At 53.3% G+C, this 17,514-nt stretch overlaps 1 protein-coding gene across 7 annotated transcripts in view; it reads right to left on the reverse strand.

Moving 5' to 3' along the window:
• Positions 1-6,885: 6,885 nt before the first annotated feature.
• UNC13A (unc-13 homolog A) overlaps positions 6,886-17,514 on the reverse strand; it is a 67,247-nt gene continuing 56,618 nt past the window's right edge. For 4 of the 7 annotated variants that reach the window (XM_070416386.1, XM_070416385.1, XM_070416390.1 and 1 more), the window contains 5 exons: positions 17,033-17,180; positions 15,912-15,968; positions 13,178-13,270; positions 11,880-12,039; positions 6,886-10,237 (listed from right to left, as the gene is read on the reverse strand). In XM_070416386.1, the coding sequence (XP_070272487.1) occupies positions 9,937-10,237; positions 11,880-12,039; positions 13,178-13,270; positions 15,912-15,968; positions 17,033-17,180 (759 nt within the window). In that variant the 3' untranslated portion in view covers positions 6,886-9,936. The remainder of the gene's footprint in view (positions 10,238-11,879; positions 12,040-13,177; positions 13,271-15,911; positions 15,969-17,032; positions 17,181-17,514) is intronic. The other 3 variants (XM_070416389.1, XM_070416391.1, XM_070416387.1) reach the window with 1 other exon arrangement.

The raw sequence follows: 17,514 nt of genomic DNA on the forward strand, positions 1-17,514 counted from the left end.
CACAGGAAGCCCCGATGGAGGTGGGACATGAGACAGGGAGGAAGTGGCTGCAGGAGGCACCAGCGGGCAGTTGGGCACCTGGGGATCTCAGGGACACGGCCTGGAGCAGAGGCCTCGGTGGTCCCACCTCAGGGATTTAGATTTTCTGTGTCAAATAGTTCAGGATTCTCAAGATCCTTAAGTCCTTAGGGTGCAACTAAGCAAACTAAAAAAGCAAAGCTGAGTCGTCCTCAGAGAACATTTTGGTATAAAACCTAGCCTTATCCATCTGCCTGAAGCATATCTATACACTTTTTTAAAAAGAGGGTCGCCAAACCGGTTTGGCTCAGTGGATGGAGCGTCCGCCTGCGGACTGAAGGGTCCCAGGTTCGATTCCGGTCAAGGGCATGTACCTTGGTTGCAGGCACATCCCCGGCGGGAGGTGTGCAGGAGGCAGCTGGTCGATGTTTCTCTCTCATCGATGTTTCTAACTCTCTATTCCTCTCCCTTCCTCTCTGTAGAAAATCAATAAAAAATATTTAAAAAAATAAAAATAAAATAAAAAGAGGGTCATGTGCCGGGCTGGTGTGGCTCAGTGGTTGAGCATGAACCAGGAGGTCACGGTTCAATTCCTGGTCAGGGCACAGGCCCCGGGTTTCACGCTCAATCCCCAGTGTGGGGCATGTGGGAGGCGGCTGATCTATCAATGGTTCTCTCATTAATGTTTCTGTCTCTGCCTCTCCCTTTCTCTCTCTGAAATCAATAAAAACATTTTAAACAATAATAAAAAAGAGGATCATGTTACATAAACTCCAACCTGCTTTCTTCTCCCCCATCCAACACATTTTTATTTCATAAACATGGGATCAATTTTTTTTTTTAAGTTTAACACATTGTGGACCTGATCTACGCGGTTCTGCCGGTTCTTTTTGGTTGTAACATTCGCTGTTCTGTGGGGGGTGGACCATTCCGGTTGGAGAACATCACAGCGTGCAGTGAACAGTATCATGTGATACGTCTTTGCCGCTGGGGTTTGTATTCAGTTGGGTAAGTTGGTAACAGCTGGAGTCCCTGGGTTAACAAAGCTGCACTTCGAGCTTCAGTAGCGGCCAGCGGAGTTATTGTTAACTCCTCGCCCTTCATCCAGGGTGGCTGATCCGAGTTTAGTAACCAGTCCCCTCTCAGGGGACGTTGCAATCACTTCTCATCTGTTACAGTTACATGTTTTCAGATCGTATGTTAATCCAGTGGATCTCAATTGGGAGTGACATGGTCCCTCAGGGACATGGGCTGATGTCGGAGACATTCCTGGTGATCATGCTGTTGGTGTCCAGTGGACGGACAGAAGCCAGAGATGCAGCTAAACGTCCTGTAGAGCACAAAGCAGCCCCAGAACAAAGAATGGTGGGGCTCCCAAAGCCCCCCACACCAGGACTGAGACTCTGCACCCAATACCATTCGGCCTCTTGGGGACCCGAGCCTAGAGGGTCTTTGTGGCACGCAGTGGGGTTTTTTTGCTGCAAAATGTCTCTTATTAAAACATAGCTTCTCGGGCTCTGCCTCCAGATCGAAGGGGTTAGAAGCTTGTGGGCAGTGCCTGGGAATCTGAATTTCATTCTGAATGCCCCACCCTCCCATCCAATTATCTAACGAGATCTTTCCTCTTCTCTTACCCTCCAGGAGAGCCGATCATTCCTTCTGTAATGGTTCCTGTAGATAGTGTTTCAAATGTTTTTATTGCTTTTTAGAGAGAGAGGAAGGGCGAGGGAAACATCAATTAGCTCACAACCCGGGCATATGCCTGGCTGGGAATTGAACCAGTAACCTTTTGGTGCACAGGACGATGCCCAACCAACAAAGCCACACCGGCCAGGAGATTATATATAAGTGTGTGTGTGTGTGTGTGTGTGTAGTTTTACTGTAACTTTGAATTGAAAAGTGATTCATGTTCATGGAAAAAGCCTTCAGTTGGTCCATCAGCTCATTGTCCTCGCTTGCTGTGGTTGCAATAACAAATTCCCACGGATTCAGTGACTTAGCACACATTGCCCCGCTGAAGGGGCTCAGTTGGTTGAGTGTCGTCCTATGTGCCGAAGGGTTGCTGGTTCGATGATCTGGGTTGCAGTCAGAGTGTTCGGAAAGCAGCCAGTCGATGTTTCCCTCTCAGGTCGCTCTCTCTCTCTCCCTCCCTTCCTCTCTCTAAGCATGTCCTCAGGTGAGGATTTTAAAAATAAGTAATAAAACAACACACATTTATTCCCATGTCGTTCTGGAGGCCAGGAGTCTGAAATCAGTTTCACTGGCTGCAAAGTGTCAGCGGGGCTGGTTCCTTGGGAGGATCCAGGGGGAGAACGTGTTCTTGCCTTTTCTGGCTTCTGAGACTGTTGGCTTCCTGGGCCTGTGAGCCCTTCCTGCACCACGCTAACCTCTTGCTTCCCTCATCACATCCACTTCTTCATCTGGCTCCTCTGATTCCTCTTGTAAGGACCCTTGGGATTGATTACATTTAGGACCCACTCAAATAATCCTGAATAATCGCCCTGTCGTCTCAAAATCCTTAACTTAATCTCATGTGCAAAGTTCCTTTTGCCATTACAGTAACAGCCACAGCCCTGGCCTGCAGGGCTCACTGATTGGGGTGTCGGCCTTTGCACCAAAGGGTCTCAGGTTCGATTCCTGGTCCAGAGTGTGTACCTCAGTTGCAGGCTCATTTATACAAACAGGCAGTGAGCCAGATGTGGCCCAGGGGCCATTGTTTGCCAAATTCTGGTGCAGAGGAGTAGGACCCGTCTGGTCCTGTAGAAATGATTTTGCAGAACTGGCTCACCCAGGGAACTGAGTCCCTCCACAACCACAGAAGACAGGAAGTCAGGGGGGTCCTTGAAACCTCCAACTTTGGGCACAGACTCCATATCTGTGATTAAGAAATAGGATCCACAACTATCTCCTTTCTTTCTTTCTCTCTTCCTTTCTCTCTCTCTTCCTTTCTTTCTTTCTTTCTTTCTTTCTTTCTTTCTTTCTTTCTTTCTTTCTTTCTTTCTTTCTTTCTTTCTCTCTTTCTTCCTTTCTTTCTTCTTCTTCTTCTTCTTCTTCTTCTTCTTCTTCTTCTTCTCTCTCTCTCTCTCTCTCTCTCTCTCTCTCTCTCTCTCTCTCTCTCTCTTTCTCTCTCTCCCTTCTCTTTCTTTCATCATCAGAGGATATTTTTCCCATTGATTCTTAGAGAGAGTGAAGGGGGGGCGGGGAGAGAGAGAAACATTGATATGAGAGAGACACATTGATTGGTTGCCTCCCGCACACACCCCAACCAGGGCCAGGGATCGAACCTGCAACCCTTTGGTGCCTGGGCCAACACTCTAACCACTGAGAACACCAGCCAGGGCAGTTTAAAAAAGGTTTTTTTGATTTTTTTATTTTTAGAGAGATAGAAACATCAGTGATGAGAATCATCAATTGGCTGCCTCCCACACGCCCCCTACTGGGGATTGAGCCGGTAACTCGGGCATATGCCTTGACCAGGGAATCCACCTGTGACCTGGTTCATGGGTTGATGTTCAATCATTGAGCCACGCCGGCCAGCACGCCCGCCAACGTTGGCTGCTGACAGAGTGAAGAGAAGGAAAAACCGAGATAGCAGTTCCTTCTTCCATCTAAAGTCCCACTGGTGCTTCCGGCTGGTGGACCCCAACAGGTGCCCAGCAACATGGAAACCTGAGAGCGTGGCGGCAGCTTTGCAGCCTCTGCGGGAAAGGGGGTGGGTGGGGCGGGTGCTGCTGTCTACCCACAACTTCTTCTCGTTAATTACCGTACAGTATGGGATGGTAAGGATGATTGTGTAATTGCAGGAGGCATAGTCAGAGAAACTATTATGTGTAAGTGCAGGATTAGGAGCAGAGTAATTATATGCAATGTAATAAATTATGTAATGAAATGTAATCTCACAGAGATCATGAACCACATCATTGTGTTCAACCCTCCAGGAAACTGAATGTACATCTTGTAGACATTGCCCGGGTGATCCTGCTATGTTGGCAGGTGACGCGATGGAAAGACAATGAATAAATGGGGGAGAGATTAGGGTAGATGAAGGGGATGAGAGGGCAAGGAGAGGGTGACGCTGAGGCTGAGGGTTCCGGTGTGAGTGGAGGGTGAAGTGAGCATGAGGGTGGTGCTAGAGTTTGCCTAAGGATGGGAACAGTGAGGAGGGGAAGTTGAAGAAGAATTATTCGGTCAAGGAGTTGGCAAACGATGGTCCATGGGCCAAATCTGGCCAGCCACCTATGTTTGTTGTTGTTTTTTAAATTGAAGTGAAATTCAGATAAAATTAGCCACATTCAAGTGTAAGTCCTCATGGCATACATTTACGTTGTTGTCCCACCGTTAGCTCTATCCATTTCCAGAACTTTTTCATCTTCCGAAACTGAAACTCTGTCCCCATTAAACACTAACTTCACATTCCCCTCCCCCAGCCCCTGGCACCCACGCATCCCACTTTCTATCCCTATGAACCTTGACTCCTCTAGGGACCTTACGTAAGTGGGGTCACACAGTATTTGTCTTTTTGTGGCTTGTTTATTCAACTCAGCACCATGTCCTCAATGCTCACCAACTGTAACAGGTCAGCATGTCCTTCTTTTAAGGCGGATTAATATTTCATTGTATGGATGGACTATGTTTTGTTTTTCCATTCATCAGTGGACACTTGGGTTGCTTCCATCTTTTTTATACATTTTTTAAATTGATTTCAGAGAGGAAGGGAGAGGGACAGAGAGATAAACACCCACGATGAGAGAGAATTATGGATCTGCTGCCTCCTTCAAGTCCCCCACTAGGGATTGAGCCCATAACCCAGGCATGTGCCCTTGAACCTGGGACCTTTCAGTTCGCAGGCTGACGCTCTATCCACTGAGCAAAACCAGCTAGGGTCATCTTTTGGCTAGTGTGACTAATGCTGCTATGCACATGGGTATGCAAGTATGTTTTTGAGATGCTGCTTTCATTTTTTTCAGATACATATATCCAGAAGTAGAATTGCTGGGTCACATGGTAATTCTTTTTTTTAATTTTGTGAGGAACCTCCATACTGTTTTCCACAGCAGCTGCACCATTTTACATTCCCACGTACAGTTCACAAGGGTTCCAATTTCTCCACATCCTTGCTAGCACTTTTTATTTTTTTTAAATGTTTTTGATTTTAATATGTAATTGATTTCAGAGCAAGGAAGGCAGAAGAAGAGAGAGATAGAAACATCAATGATGAGAGAGAATCATCCACTGGCCGTCTCCTGCACGCCCCCTATTGGGGATCCAACCTGCAACCCGGGCATGTGCCCTGATTGGGAATCCAACTGTGACCTCCTGGTTCATAAGTTGACGCTCAACCACTGCGCCACACCACTGGGCCTTGCTAACACTTTTTAAAAAATAGTAGCTATCCTGATGGGTCTGGAGTGGAGTCCTCAATTTTTTAATCCTTAGTTCCATGCTTATTGTTTTTTATTAATCACATTTATGTATCATTAAGTTATATCTCTGTGGGTGTATCTTGTGGGTATAAATATGTATAGTGAGTCTTTGAGCTTTACAAATGTGGTGTCATGTTTTCTGATGCCTCTCACTCAACGTCACATTTCTAAGATTCACTTGTGTCATTTGTCAGAGAAAAACCTTACCCATGGAGAATGCAGAAGTACACCTGTTCCCGGTCCAGAGGTGCAACTCTGAGACTCAGCGCAAGATGCTTGTAGCTGCAAATGAATGTTTCTCACAGCACAGCAAGCAGCATGCTCCTCGGTCTTCGAGCCCCGTGGGTGACATGATGGACCCCACATACTGAGGGACACAGGGCCAAAGGCTGAGCATGGCTTGTAGCAAGCAGCAAACAAGCCAGCTCCCCCATCAGGAAGTGAGCAGTTACCCAACGCGGCATGGCCCACCTGTGTTGCTATGGAAACTGCTGGGTCTCGGGGAAGAGATAAGGTCTCTGTCTGGCACTGCCACCAAGAATGTTTGGAAACACTCGGGGGCCCCCGGCGGGCTGGCCCTTTCGACATCATGCAGACAGCTGTAGTTCATCCATGTTTACAGCTGCATAATATCCCCGTGTGAAAAGACCACATTGAGGTGCTTTCCATCTTGTTGCCCACGTGTAAGTCTTGGGGGTGGAAAGGCTGAGTTATGGGTAACCCCTGTGGTTTAGCCACTCTTGGTTCCACTTTTAGCCCCCCCCCTTTTCTTTTTAAATCCTCACCTGATATTTTCCCATTGATTTTTACAGAGAGTGGAAGAGAGAGGGAAAGACAGGGAGAAATATTGATGTGAGAGAAACACATCGATTGGTTGCCTCCTGCATGCACCCCGACCAGGGCCTGGGCCAGGTGGAAAATGCAACTGAGGTACGTGCCCTTGACCGGAATTGTACCCAGGACCCTTCAGTCCACAGGCTGACACTCTATCCACTGAGCCAAACCAACTAGGGCTGGCCCTTTTTAAAATTTTATTTGCAACTAAAAGCATTCATGAAATCCATTCCCGATGGTGAATCCCATGGCCGGGCTCTGGCCACTCAAACACAGAAGTAGCCCAGATCTTAGGAGGGGAGTCCCTGAATTTACCGAGGGAATCTGAGCTGAATGAGACTCAGTTTCTGCTCCCTGATGAGGTGAAGGCTCAAAGCAGAAATTCAGTTTAGTTGTAGAAAAAGGAAGTTTCTGTTCTTTGAGATTAAAGAAATAAAATAAAACAAATAAAATGAGATTAATTAAATGAGATTCTCACCTGCTACATCAAAACAAAACAAAATCCCAAACATGGGGCTCTGGGTTGAATTGGGGGGCGGGGGGTGGTGTCCCTGGCTTTTGTGTTCTAACTTGCTTGAGCTAAGAGCAACAGCTGCCCAATGTCGGGGTTCGCATCCTGACTCCACCCCTTTTCCTGCCCTGTGAAGTGGGCAATGCTGCGGCAGCACCTGCCCATAGAAAAGGCTACTGTGCGCATTTCTGTGTTTCTGGGAATGCAAAGCCATCACCATGCGTCCGAGGCGGGGTGCTTTTCCTTTTTTTAATATCTGCTGTTAATAAAATATTTTTACAGAGACCAAAAAATCAGAATAGTGCAAAACATCTCCACATCATGCACTCATGACCACTTTTCATGGGTTTTAAACATTTGTTCCAAGTCACGTATTTACAGAGAAATGGGGGCATCTGTGACGATGCTAGACCGACAGGGTGGAGTTAAAAGTGTTTTGATTTCACATTTGCAATTACATGCTGATTGGAGACGTGTAGAGGAAGAACCTCCCTGGCAGGTTTCAGGGTCTGAGGGGCGGGGCCAGGGGTGGGTCTGAACCCCCTGCACCCACCTGTGTGGCCGGGATGCACAGGGAATCCTACACCTGTGACCCAGCCTGGAGTCACTATGGCTGGGCAGGGGTGAGGGGATGGGGGGTGGGGGGCGGAGGGGGGGAGGAGGTCTTACTCAATACCACCAACTGGATTTCTCTCTTTTAAAAAAATAAAAGGCAAAGAGAAAAGCAACACGTGTCAGCGAAGACGACTTTGGTCCTTGACAATTCTTAGGAAAGCATGTTAAGGGGACGTTCAGGGTCGTGATACCAACCAAGTCCCCAGAGAGCTCCCCTTCCCCTGCATCCAGACAGCAGAGTTCGGGGTGACTCTGGGATGCTCCTGCGGTCCCGCCCCTCGGCGTCCCCATCTGCAAGATGGACAGTGTCGGGGCTGGATGTTGGGGACAAAAAGGTCTCTGAGGCCCCAGCACAGAGGCCCCAAGGATTTCTAGTTGGGTGTTAAGTGTTTTTTGCATCTCTGATGGGGGCATGGTGAGGTTTCAGGCTCTGGTGCCTGAGTCTGAGAGTTTGGGGGACATGGCCAGGTACCTCCTCCTTGTAGGTAAACCCTTCTAGGTGAGGCTGGTGAGAGCCAGGGAGTCGGTCCCTTCTCCTTCCAGGTCACCAGTTTTGCCTTCTCTCCTCTCTCTGTCTCTGCAGCTCCCCCTCTCTGAGTCTCTCTCCACCTCAAGGTCTTTCTCTGTCCCCATGGGGCTGTGATCTCACTTTCCCGATCTACCTTCTCTCTCCCTCTTTCTCTTGGTCTGTGTCCTTACTCTGCGTCTGTCCCTGGGGAGGGGACTGGCTCTGCCCAAGATGTCCCTCTGGTCCACCTCTCTACCGCGTCAGAGGCCCACCCTACTTCGTCTTTTTCCTGATCCATGGAAAACTTGGGCCATAGCTTGGCATGAAGCAAGGTCAATGCAACCCCATCAGGGCTAAGAACCGTGGTCACCCCAGGTGAGGTGGCAGAAGCCTAGCGGGATCCTCCAAGCTTGGGCACTAAATACACTTGCTGGGTGGCCTCTGGGGGAAAGTCCTGCTCCTCTCTGAGCCTTATGGCTCCTGATTTCAAACCCTTCCAACTCCCTGGTTTCCTCCCGTCTCGCCCACATCCCCCCTTCACTCTGTCTTGTGACTCAGCCACAGTCGGGCTCAAACACCTCCTGTGTGCCCAGATCTGTGTTGGAGGGGAAGGTTGATAGGGATGGTCATGGACAGACACACATGTGGATGCGTGGGCACACACAGATGTTCCCCAAGACATAATTCAACCAGGCATGCCTCGCTGTCATCCCTGGCCCAACAGCCTGCCTGGGCCTTGAGAGACCTGACCCCAGCCTGGAGAAGACAGAGCCAGTCACCAATACCCCCAGTCCCACTGCTTCTGGGGCAAAGGGTGGGGAAGTCCTGAGGGGGAACAGTGATGATTTGCTACAGGAGATATTTGTGCTGAGTTCTGGGGGATGAGTAAGTTCTCCAGGAAAAGAGGGAGGAAATTTCCCAATCACATGCTCAGGCTGGTGCTGGAAAAGCTGCCCCCCCCTCCCCAAACACACACCCCTTACCCCTGGAGTTTCTAGTCTCTTCTGTTCTTTCCTGTCTGGAGAATTCTGGGAGAGGAAGAAGCGGGCAGGGGGCTGGGTCCAGAGAATCCCAAATCCTCACTTTTTGTTGGCAGGTCAGGAGTTCTCAGGGTAGCTCCCATGGGGTCCTAGCAGAAAGGGCTGAGGGCAGGCGGTTTTCTTGGCAACCAGAGGCGGGAGGGGGCAGACCCCCCTTCCTTGTAAGCGTTGGGGGAGGTCCCCTGGGGGGGTAGCAGCAATGGGGAGCTCTGTGGGGTCATCTCAGTCCACCCTCGGATGGGGCACACAGGCCAAAGGGCGTGGGGACAAGGCTGGCACTGGGTCCCTCACAACTCTTTGCGGCTTTTTGCCATCTGTCAAATGAGTGAGTTGAACTCTATGATATGAGGACGGGGCATGTGGGGGGTAAAGAGGAGAAAAAACCCACAGGGAAATGCGGGTGCCCCAGAGCCCTTCCCTGGGCCCCCAGGGTTTGGGCGCCGGAGGGCGCATGTGCTTTTGAAATTCCATCCTCCTCTCTCCCCCCGTTTATTTTTTGCACAAGGGTCCACCATCCTAGCCCCTCCAGCCCCCAGGCCACCAGCGGGTGCTCCAGGAAGCCCTGCCCCTTGCCTCGGGCCCGCCCCTCGAAGGAGCCGAAAGTTCCATACTTGGCAACTGGTCTTGGGCCCCAGGGGTTGGGGACCCGTCTTATGGCTTTTCCTTGGGACAGGAGGCAGGGGACCAGAGCCCGGGGACCAGGCCTCCTCCATAAGGGGCGGGGTTCTCCCATCCTAGCTCCGTAGGCCCCGTAGGCGCGGCAGGCGTGGCCGCAAGGGGGGAATGTGGCTTTTTCCTTCCCCGCGCTCTAGGGCGTGGCCTCCCGAGGGGGCGGGGCATCGTCCATTCACAATTCCTCAGTGGGAAGCTAAGTCCAGGGCGCAGGCGCACACTGTCCTCGGCGCGGAGCCCGCAGACTCGCCCTCAGGAAGGTCCCAGCACGCAGGCGCCGCCCCGCCCCTTCGCGCAGGCGCAGTGCTGCCACGCCTAGGACGCAGGCGTGGCACCACCCTCCTCGGCGGAGCGCGTGTCCGATTTGAGCTTCACGAACTCCTTGGCTACCTCGTCGTTACTGCGTTGCGACAGGATGCGCAGCACCGTGAGGCCCGTGTCGTCCATGTGGATGCGGCGGCCGAGGGGCAGCCAGCAGGCGGCGCTCCCGCGCTGGGCCAGCTCACGCAACTGCAGCACGGCCAGCCCCACCGTACGGTCCTCCCGCGCAAAGCAGTAGTCTTTGACGCACACCTGCAGCTCGTAGCACTCAGGGCCCGCTTCCGCACTCAGCGTGCTGCGGGGGGCGGGGCGTCAGGTCAGGCCCCGCCCACCGGCCAGCACCACCCCCACGATGGCCCCGCCCCACGCCAGACCCCTCCCACTCGACCACCCAGGTGGCCCCGCCCCGGCGCTGGACCACACCCTGCGCCATCCTCCGGTTTTCATAACCTCCCCCTTCAGGCCATCAGTCCCCGCCCCAAGTGACTGGCCCTACAGCCTTTCGCTGGGCCATGTCCACAGCTGCTGACCCTCTCTCCCCCACCACAACCTCTAAGAAGTGTCTGTGCCATGTCTCTTCCCTCCATTCTGCTCCCCACGCAACGACATCCCATCAGCCTGGCCACATCACGTCCCCACTCCAGTGGCCTTCCCCCAGAGCTGCTGGCTAGACCATGTTCCCACCACTCTCTGGTACCCAGCGTCCAAACCCTGAGTTTGAGCAGCTGACCTCACCATCCAGCTGCTTCAGATCCTGCACCGAGAAGCCCCATTACCAGGCTCCCGCCAGAACTCAAGTTCTCCCCGTGATGCGTGGCCTCTCCCGCATGGCCCCTAGATCCTCAAGATGCCCTCCCCGTCAGACCCTGCCCTGAAGTCTCAGCTTGACGCCCCCTGTCCCCAGGCTTCATCTCTAGTGAATTTGGGCTCCTGCCCCTCAGGTGACCGGCCCTGATGCTAGCAGATGATGAGCCTCTCCCTTTGGCCACGCCCACCCCACCCACGTGGCTCTCAGGCAGCACTCCTAGCCCTCAAGGACTCTAGCCCACCCCAGGAGGCATATGCCCCCACCAGGCCCTGCTCTTGCTCCCAAGCATTGTGTCAGGTGACCAACTCCTCCAAAGTCCTCTGGCCCCTGGCTCCTGTAACACAACTGACCCGCGGTTGTCTCTCAGGGGCCCCCAACTCTCCCCAGCTCTGATGCCCTCTGCACTTCTGTCCCTCAAGAACAGCCCCCAATGTTACCCTGCTCCAGTGAGGTTCACACCTCATCCAAAAATCCACCCACATGACTCCACTCCACCCCTGGTAACCCCTCTGTACACCCTGATCAGATTTATTTATGTTCCCCAGGGTCTCTCCCGTCTAGACACCTGATGCCTTGTCTAAGCTCACACCTGCCCACCAGGAATCCCTATCCAGAGTGACCCCACCCCACCTCACATGATACACATCCCCACTTCCTAAACTAAATCACAGTCCACTCCTGTCCCCACAGCAGACTCCTCCAGATAACCTGCCCCAACAGACCTGACAAGGCTCACAGCTGACTCCATGAGTCCCCATCTCCCCCCCACCATGGCCACCCACACTACTTAACCACCAGAGTCTCCAGCCCCAGAAATGACCCCAACCAACACACCCCTCTGCTCAGATTCCCCTCCGCTTTATAAGCCCTCATCATGATGTTATATCACACTCGATGCCAATCCCCAAACACACACCTGCCTGCCCCCCAAGGTGGTCAACTCCCTCTCAATGTTCCCTCACTGAGGTCAGTTCTGCACAAAGGTGCCTCTGTTCCCACCAACCCTACCTAGGACGTGACCTCTCACATCCCTGTGCCCACAGACCACTGGCCCATCAGACATCCCTCCTGCCTCGTGGGCTGAGGTTAACCCAGCAAATGCCCCCTCCCCAGAGCACCCCAGACTCACAACTGGAAGCTCTCGTTGTACTTGGGGGCCCAGCTGTTGTTCTTGGATTTGGTTGCAAACTTGCGTTTCTTGTCGCTGAGATGGGGCCCGATGATGTTGACTTCAATGAACGGCCGGAAAATGCCAGAAGTCTGCCACTTGAGGTCATTGGCAGCCACCACTATTGGAGGAAGTGGAGGAGAAGGTTGGTCAGGTTCCCTCATTTTGGGGCCATGGTTTTCAAAGCCTGTCCGAAAGACTACATTTCCCAGCATGCTACTGTAGCTAAGTGTAGCCATGGTTATGGCTTAAAAGGGAAAATGCCCTAAAGTTTAGGACCTAAACTTCTCTTTCCTCTAGCTGAAGGCTGGGGTACTGGTGAGGGCTGAGTTATTTGGGACCCTATAGAGGAGGAAAACATATTAGGGGTAGGAGTCCAACAAAAGATGACAGGGGCCTGGATCCCCAACACTGTGATGCCTCAGAGTCAGCTCTGATTGTCCTTGGAGTCAACTCAGAAAAAAAATGTATTCTATCTTGTTCAAGCCACTGTTATTCTAGACCAGTGATGGCGAACCTATGACACGCGTGTCAGAGGTGACACGCAAACTCATTTTTTTTGGTTGATTTTTCTTTGTTAAATGGCATTTAAATATAGAAAATAAATATCAAAAAATATGTCTTTGTTTTACTATGGTTGCAAATATCAAAAAATTTCTATATGTGACACGGCATCAGAGTTAAGTTAGGGTTTTTCAAAATGCTGACACACCAAGCTCAAAAGGTTCGCCATCACTGTTCTAGGCCATGGCTAAAATAGATCTGTATGCTAATGAACAAAATAAAAGGATAGAGGAGCCGAGAGATGGAGAAAGTGAAACTGAGTCCTGTTAACACTGTTTGCACCCCTGGATTCAGCCATGCCTGAAGGTGGTATACTGCTGGGATTTTCAGTTTTTGTTTTTAAAGATTTTTTAATTGATTTTTTAGAGAGAGAGAAAGGGAGAGGGAGAGAGAGAGAGAGAAACATCAATGTGAGAGCGAAACATCAATCAGCTGCCTGCCGCATGCCCCCTACTGGGGAGGAAGATTGCAACCCAGGCATGTGCCCTGACCAGGAATCGAATCAACAACCTTTCAGTGCATGGGATGATGCCCACCAACCGAGCCACGCTGGCCAGGGCTGGAATTTTCAGGTATATGGAAACTTTTTCTTCTTAATGAAAACGTTTTTCTTGCTTAAGCCGATAGTCTGGCTTCCGTTTTAGAACCTTGTACATCCTGGCTGGGGCGCTCCCTTCCCCCCTCAGGCTGTTTACCTTTCACTGTGACCTTGTGTTCCCCGGTTCCTGGATGAGTGAAGAGCTCAACGTGGACAGAGACTTCACCCACAGGGTCTTCCACGTTGGAGCCTGGGAGGGCAGGGGAGGATGCTGGCGTCAGCTCCATTCTTTCCCACCCACCGGAAGGGACCCGGACTGTCCCCTATCCAGGATGTGCTGGCAGCACCAGGTCAACAGCCCTGACAGGGAGGCACGGAGGGTTGGTGGGAGTGGCAGGTAATCTTGGGGAGGCCAGGAACCCAGGCCTCTGACCTTTCACTGCCTTGCTCTGTGATTGCTTAACTTCTCTGAGCCTAATGTGTCTGCCCCCCACTTTTTTATTTTGACTGACCACCATAAGGTCAAAACTCGGTCTTCATCTTACAAACCATCGTGGCAAAATCTGACGCTCTGGTTTCTGTGCCTCAGTTTCTCCTCTTGGCTACAACAATGCCACACTCTCCACATTCTCATCCTACACACTAGTTACTTCTCGCCCTCTTTTATCACTTCCTCCTTTTCTGTCAATCCTCAAACTGTTGGGGCACCCTATACCTCACTCCTGGATCCCCTTTACTTCCTCCCTAAGTACTGGTACATTAGAAGAGCCCACCAGCTCTGCCTTCAAAATACATCCAGAATCTCACCCACCTCCCTGACGTCCATCCTGACCCAGCCCCCATCATCACACCCCTGGGCCACTACAATATAGTAGACTCCTGCCTGTCTCCTTGCATCCTCCTCTGAGCTTCTCTCAATACACCAGCCAGAACAACCCCAGTGAGTCAGATCACATCCCTCCTTTGCTCCAAACCCTCCCATCTCACTCTGAGGTAATCGAGTCCTTTTTGTGACCTGCCGTGTCCCTCCCGATATGCCTCACGGTTCCTTCTGCTGCCTCACCTCCCTTCACTCTCCCCCTTGCTAACTCTGCTCTGGCCACATGGACGTCCTCTTCTATTTTCCCTGCCTCCACACCATTCCTCTTCTAATAGACAATCCCAAGTTTCCATTTAGAGATGCCCCCACCCTCACCTCAGACAGGGTGGCTCCATCCCACACTTCAGGTATGGCTGAATGAACCATGGCTGTCCAATTAAGAGCATTCCCTGCCCATGGCTGCAGTCATAGGCAGAGGGATGGTCATGTGACTCAAGCTGGGCCAGTAGGAGTTGGCTCTGGGACTTTGGCTGTTAGGAGAGCGTCTCTCTATCTGGTGCTAAACTGGCAAGGCTGTTGCTGCCTAATGAGGGGAGAGGCCACCCCAAAGGTGTCTGCAGAGATCAATGACCAGAGGCGTTGTTGAAGGCTCTGGATCCAGCTTCTCCTGATGTCAACCCAGCCTCTAATATTTTAGTTCCAGAGCCAACAGATTCCCTTGTCTACTTGAGTCGAGGGGAGGTGCACTTCTGTGTCTGCCCAGCACAAGATCCTGATGGGTTTTGATGAGGATCCTTGAAGGGCAGCTTAAAAGCTCCTGTGACTCTGAGAAAGGCACCCTGTGGGGCCTGGAGACCTGTGACTGCCAGCACATCAACCCGGCCCCGCCTAAGCCCCCTAGGAAGCTCTCCACGCTTGGTGCACCCCATGCACGGGGAGGAACAGGAGGAAAGTTGGGGTGGGGGTGGGGAAGGAGAATGGGTCAGTCCAAGGTTGATCCAGGTCACTTGCGAGGGGCAGGAAGTTAGAGGCTCAAGGGCATAAAAACCTGCCCACCCCCAGCACCCCAGTATTGGGGAGTGCACCCCCATCCTCACTGCTACCCCAGGCCACTTTCCTTATCATCTCAGGCTCTAGCCCCCTTCCCTCCCCTCCCCCAATCACATGCTCAGCCTCACCTCCCCACCCCCACCCCAGGCTGATGCTTCATTGCAAGCTCAATCGGGCCAGACTGAGGTGCCAGGAGGGAACCGGACAGTGGTTGGGATGGGTGAGGGTCAGACCAAGGCCAAAGCTAGTAAGAAGGGGGAGGGGGGCGGTGCTGGGAGCCCCCTTCCCGTGGTTTGCTGGCTCCAAGAGGAAGGGTCTTTCCCGGGCCTGCCTGTGCTTCTCTCGCGCCTCCCCCACCCCCAAGTCCCTGCCCCCCTGCAGGGTAAGGGTCCCTGGGCCAGTGGCTTCTCCTTTGAGACTCAGTATCCTCGTTTATGGAATGATGAACCCCCCTTAGTGTGGCATTTGGAAGGAATCTTGGTAAGAATCCTTGAGAAGTTCTTAGTACGAGGGCTGACTCATAGTTAGAGCCTGAAAAAAAGGTAGTTTTCTACGTTCAGAAAAGTGATATCTTAATAATAATAATAACAATAATAATAAGCAGCAGCAGCAGCAGCAGTAACTAAAATTGCTAGGCGCTATTAAATGCCAGAAACTGCTCTGAATTTAACTCATCGCATCCTATGGATTAAGGTCCTGGCCTTCCTCCAGCCCAGCGAGAAGACTGAGGCTCAGAGGCCACCTTGCCCCGGGTGCCCTGGGCGCCCAGCCACGGGGCGGCAGAGCTGGGATCTGGCTCAAGAGCTGCGCTTAGGCTGCCGACTCGAATCCCTTCTCCTTCCCCACGTGGAACCAGCAAGCCATCCTTCCTCCTTGTCCGCCCTGGCCCCCGCGGCCGGTCCAGCCCGGGGCTGGAGGCGGAAGGAGGGCCTTTTACTAGCCGCGGCGGGGAGGGCGCAGGCACCAGGCACCGGGCACCGGGCGCGGGGGAGGGAGGGCGGCGGGCGGCGGAGGCACGTACCCTTCTCAGGATAAATGTCTTCACTAAGGGTAAACCTAGTCCCTTTTCCACCATGGACTAATCGCGGGGGCGGGGAGGAGAGAGGGAAGCGGGGGCAGAGACGAGCAATCCGGGGGCGAGGATGGAGGGCGAGTGTGCGTGGGGGGAGCAGGGGAGGCGCGGAGGGGGCGGCGAGTGGCAGGGAGGAGAGACAAGAGAGAGAGAAACGTCAGCGGCAGATGGACAGACAGACAGCCTCCCACTCCGGGGGACACCAGGACACCAGAAGCAGCAGCGTGGACCGGGCTCGAAGCTGAGCGGAGAGGCCTGACGCCCGGGGAGCGCCCTGGGCCGCCGGGGGTGGGGAAGGGGCCCCTCTCGTGCGGGGGGGGCGCAGGGCCTTGCTCCCCCCCCCCCCGGGCTCCCCCTCCGCTGCCGGGATTCAGCCGGCGCGGTGACCCAACTGCTCACCCTGGCTTGTGTTCTTAGAGCCAATTTGGAGCAGGGGAGGGTCCCCGGGGAGGGGAGCCAGGACCTGGAGTCCTGTCCCCCAACCCGAGCCGTGGTGTGTGAGCTCAGAGGGGGACAGCGAGATTAGAAAGAATTTGAGACATGGGGACTTCCTCTCTCCCCACCCCCTCAAGGTTGGGGTCCCGCCCATCCCTGGAGCTGCCAACCCCATTGTCAATCATTCCTTAGCCCAGACCTTCCAGACGTCCCTCCCATTCCCCTGGAGCTGCCAACCCCTCATTGGCCACAGGACGGCACAAGCCCCGCCCATGCCAGAGCTGTCAATCGCTCCTTAGTTCCTCCCCCTCACCCCAACCCCCCAATCACAGAGGTCCGCCCACCACAGCGGTCAACCAGGCCTCGGGTCGCGCGGCCCCAGAATCTGTCAATCACCTTGGTCCTAGCCGTCAAAGCGGTCCCGCCCCAGAGCTTTCCATCACTTCTGGCTCTAAGACGTCCATCGATTTTCCCACAAACTGTGAATTGCTCCTTGGCCCAGGACCAAGCAGTTCACAAGCGCCAGGGACCTGTTCCCGCGCTCATGATGTCACAGGAGACGAGCCAATGGCAGCTCGCGGCGGGGCTGCCCCTGCGGGCGAGTGTTGGCCTGGGGCCACCCTGCTGCCCCTTACCCTGGGCAGCCTGCGTCTGCACGAAGGTCTTAATGAGCAGGTCGGTGGCCTGCGTGTAGAGGGACAGGGCATAGCGCAGCGACTGCAGGTCCGGGCTCTTCTCCAAGAAGGTCTTCTTGAGGCCCACGCCGCCCGCGTGGAAGTATTGCTGTGGGCACAGGGTGGGGAGGTGAGGCCAGAGGCACCCCTACTGGCTCCTCCATCCCTCTGCCCTCTGCCCTCTGCAATGAGGCCCTGGGTGAACCCGGGTCTCCACTCAAGTCCGGTGCCTACTCCCCCACCTCCACTCCTGCCCCCGCCCTCCCAGTGGGCTCCCAGCACCCTCAGAATAACACTCGTGCCTCCAGCCCCTCCCCAGGCCCATCAGCTTCAACCCTGCAACCTCCTTGACTTCTCTCCATTGTCTTCCCTAGACCACGCCTGCCTCAGGGCCTTTGCGCTTACTATGATCAGTGGTGGTGAGGTCCTCTCCACACCTGGCC

This window comes from Myotis yumanensis, unplaced genomic scaffold (assembly GCF_028538775.1).
Source record: "Myotis yumanensis isolate MYYU_CA2020_CCGP unplaced genomic scaffold, mMyoYum1.0.hap1 SCAF_5, whole genome shotgun sequence".
Classification (NCBI taxonomy): Eukaryota; Metazoa; Chordata; class Mammalia; order Chiroptera; family Vespertilionidae; genus Myotis; species Myotis yumanensis.